The sequence below is a fragment of the Triticum urartu genome, chromosome 7, assembly GCF_003073215.2.
Source record: "Triticum urartu cultivar G1812 chromosome 7, Tu2.1, whole genome shotgun sequence".
Lineage (NCBI taxonomy): Eukaryota > Viridiplantae > Streptophyta > Magnoliopsida > Poales > Poaceae > Triticum > Triticum urartu.
Genome location: NC_053028.1, coordinates 277,834,646 through 277,838,952, shown reverse-complemented (window position 1 = coordinate 277,838,952; position 4,307 = coordinate 277,834,646). Strand labels below are relative to the sequence as shown.

Genomic DNA, 4,307 nt, shown 5'->3' with positions numbered 1-4,307 from the left:
GGGGGGGGGGGGGTATCCATCTTACAATATGCGGATGACACTATATTATTTATGGAACATGACCTTGCTCAAGCTCGTAACATGAAACTCATCCTATGTCTTTTCGAGCAATTATCGGGGCTGAAGATCAATTTCCACAAAAGTGAGCTTTTCTGTTTTGGAAGGGCCAAAGAGGACCAAGAAGAATACAAGCAACTATTCGGTTGTGAACTGGGATCGCTACCCTTTAGTTATCTTGGCATTCCAATACATCATAGGAAATTGACTAATAAAGAATGGAAATGTATCGAGGATCGATTCGAGAAGAAACTTAGCTGCTGGAAGGGTAAGCTTATGTCATATGGAGGACGGCTAGTATTAATTAATTCGGTACTCACGAGCATGCCGATGTTCCTCTTGTCTTTCTTCGAAGTACCCAAAGGGGTACACAAGAGATTAGACTTCTATCGATCTCGATTCTTTTGGCAATCTGACGAGGTTAAGACAAAATATCGCCTGGCAAGATGGGATATTATTTGTCGACCGAAGGACCAGGGGGGTCTTGGGATTGAAAACCTCGAGGTGAAAAATAAATGCTTGTTGAGTAAGTGGTTATACCGACTATCGCTGCATTCCGAAGGAATGTGGGCCCAGATTCTACGCAACAAGTATTTACACTCCAAAACTCTAGCCCAGGTTACTGTCAGACCTAATGATTCACCCTTTTGGAAGGGACTCATGCGAGTGAAGGATACTTTCTTCCATAGGGTGCAGTTTAGTGTTGGGGACGGCTCAACAATAAGGTTTTGGGAGGATACGTGGTTAGGTGATAGGCCGCTAGCTCTCCAGTATCTGTCTCTGTATCATATTGCTCAACGTAAGGAAGAGTACGTGGCAACGGTGATGTAGACAGTACCCTTGAATATCCAGTTCAGGAGATCTCTAGTTGGGGAACGCTGGAACTCTTGGCTGCACTTAGTGAGGAGGCTAATGGAGGTACACCTCTCCGATGAGGAGGATTCTTTTAGATGGAAGCTCACGAATAATGGTTTGTTCACAGTCAAGTCTATGTACTTAGATCTCATCAACTCTGGCCCAATCCCGCGATCGCTCCATATTTGGCGAGTTAAAGTACCCTTACGAATTAAGATATTTATGTAGTTTGTCCACAAACAAGTGATCCTAACCAAGGATAACTTACTCAGGCAGAGATGGGTAGGTAGCTCGAGGTGTTGCTATTGTGATCAGGATGAAACAATACAACACCTTTTTCTTGATTGCCCGCTTGCGAAGTTACTTTGGAGATCGGTGCATGTAGCCTTTAATATTTCACCTCCTAATAGCATAGAGATGTCGTTTGGGACGTGGCTTGATGGAGTGAATGTACATCTCGCGCGTAATATTCGGATTGGAATATGTGCACTTATTTGGGCTATATGAAACTGTAGGAATGATATAATTTTTAACAGAAAACCTATGACTAATTTCTTGCAGGTTATATTCCGGGCTACGTCATGGATCCGTACTTGCTCATTACTCACTCCTACGGACTCCAGGGAGCAGCTGGCTACTGGGTGCAACCGATGGGAGATGGCAGCTCGGGTTTTTTTCAACCGGTTTGGATGGCGATCACTGCATAGGATTGGTCCTTAGTGGATCCTCGTTAAGCCGGATGCGGCTTTGAGACTTGTATTTTTATTTTTACTGCGCTTTGTGAGCAGTACTTTGCACTCCAGACTTTGTTCTATCGGATTTTTAATAAAGTGGCTGCATGCATCTTTCCGATGCAGAGGCCGGGGGATAACCTCCTTTTCCAAAAAAAAAAATCTTCTTCCCTGTATTGGTAGAGATTGAGGAATCCATGGCTGTAATCTCCATTGGTGAGGAATAGAGAGTGTGTTGCTAACATTTTCACTTACTATTTTTCAACATTTAACGCATTGCACTCCTATTTAGAACTCCACTATCAGCGAACTTACCAACTACACGGCCTGGTTTTCATCCAAACAAGAAAACACGACAGACAGTTTGATCACATATTCACATCATTGATAAATGGTGACATTTGATCGAGTGCAGCGGTGGAAGGAGAGATTGTGTGTCCAAGAGCTCATAAATAATTATTACCTGCTTGAGGATAGGGGTAGCACACTTCTCTCTTAGAGCGAAAGCATCAGAGTAGGTTATGCAGGGCACTGGTTTCAGTTCAGCATACTGCATATATAATTCAAGAATCAACACATACCTCGACAAATAAATCAATAAACAGTCTAACCTAAACTCCCAAGGACCTTAAGCATGGCCAATCATCTCAAAAGATATTTTCAACTATAAATCCACAAGACGCATAACTTTTGGTACTAAAAGACAAATAACTGACAGAAGCACTAATATTAATCGAAGAGAGTTCTTGCCTTTAAGGCCATGCCTATGATTGTGAGAGGAAATCCGTAGGTTAGCATCAGAGCAGACCACTCCGAACCAGGGAGAAGATTGAAATACGCCCCAAATCCATACCTGGGATGCAAAAAACGCATGAGCCACCGATAGAAAAGCATTCTGGATCTCTCTGATTTGCACAATAGGATCTGCAACATTTGAACTTACGACAAGAGGGAGCCACCTATCCCTAGTCCAATCACGCCAAAAGACACCTGCAGATGGAGGGGTATTCAGCACCAAACGCACGCCAAATTCTAAGAAAAACAGCGCTACCACTTGCTTGTTGCTCCTGGCTCTCAAGAACCAAGAAACGACCAAGCCACTCACCTTGGCGAGGGTGAACTCATCGTCGGGGATGACGGCCTTGTCGTCGGCTGCTCCGGACGATGACGCGGGTGCGGCAGGAGGCGAAGAATCCGCAGCTCGGACCAGCGCACCGGTGCGACTCGGGCGGCATGGCATAAGGAATTCATTTCTCGCCAGGCGGCGGGAGGGGGATGGCGCCGGGAGGGCAGCAAGAGCCCGGAGTGAGTTTGCGGTGCACTGCACAGACATGTCTCTCGCCGCACGTCGCGGCACAGCCACTAGCGTGTAAATCAACCTTGAGGATTTATCCTTGGAAGTGAGTGTTTGTTCCCCGGGAATTTCAGTGGAACAGAAAGATGAGAACGAGATGGTGGCTGGGGTTTCGACTCGTGGTCAGGCCCAGCCTATCGCGGAAGATAAAGGGTCAGTTTGGATGGTGTCCTGATGATTGTGCATGAAAAAGTTTTTTTTTAACATCAGAGTACAGACACAAGCGCTCATATACACGCGCATACATTCACCCCTATGAACACACACGCACACCCTACCCCTATGAGCACCTCTGAAAGACTGAGTCGACATATCATCTTGAAATTTACGAAGTCATCATAGGCACCTCGTCGTCGACGGGAACGTCTCCTCCCACTAAATGCGCATCGTCGGAAATCCTAAAATAAATCCAGAAATAAATGCGGACACCAAGATTCGTGAAAAAATTGATGCCTCAAGTCTGTGCGATACTCCCTCCGTTTCAAAATAGATGACTCAACATTGTACTAACTTTAAACTTAGTACAACATTGAGTCGTCTATTTTGAAACGAAGGAATACTTGAGTGTCTTCATGCCTGGTCAGGCTAGCCTGGACTAGAGCTGTTTTGATCATAGCCTGACCTAGCATATTGTTAAATGAACAAAAAGTCAACAAATTTCGTATGCAACAGTAGATTATTCTTAGAATGGGTGTCAGGCCAGGCTACTCAACTCGGACGCCTGGCCGAGGCAGTAAGGTACCGGAATTTACAACTCAGGCTAAGCAAGATCCAGAGTAATCGATCCAGTCCAGCAGACATATTTTCAGAACAACCAAACACAGTTCGAACCAACATTTGACATGTTGCATCTCCCTCCTCTCCTCCTGAGCGCTTCCCCCTCTTCTCCTGAGCGCCGGCCGCCACCCCGGCCCCGGCGGCCACCACTCCGATGTCGGCGTCCACTTCCCTCTCTAGGATGGTCTCGAGGGTTTCCCTCTCGGCATCTTCCTCCTCCTCGGGAGGAGGGGGGTCCTCCCCATGCTCGGGGCTGGCCCTCCGCTCTGGCATCGCCGTCCCCGAGGTGCTTAGCACGGCGTTTGGCCCCATCGTTCAGGGTGAGGCTGGCATGAGCTCTCTTCCCCCCTCCCCCACGGTCAGATGGGCGAGCATGCCAGACCAAGACCAACCGACACGCGGTTGTCGCCAACCTTCCCACCACACGCCCGTCACGGACCCGCATACCAACCACCCTCCACGACTGCTGCTACAACTGCAGAGACGATCGCCACATCTCAAGGGACTGCACCAACGAGACTCTGATGTAGGGT

The 4,307-nt window shown here is 47.2% G+C and overlaps 1 protein-coding gene across 1 annotated transcript; it reads right to left on the bottom strand.

The window, feature by feature from the left end:
* Positions 1-2,106: 2,106 nt before the first annotated feature.
* On the bottom strand, positions 2,107-3,129 carry LOC125519823 (thylakoid membrane protein slr0575-like; the record flags this gene model as incomplete). The annotated part of the gene is given in 4 exon segments (XM_048684593.1): positions 2,107-2,193; positions 2,394-2,496; positions 2,587-2,633; positions 2,749-3,129. Coding segments are annotated over 4 exon segments (465 nt in total), but the record flags the coding sequence as incomplete, so codon positions are not given.
* Between the last annotated feature and the right edge of the window lie 1,178 nt (positions 3,130-4,307).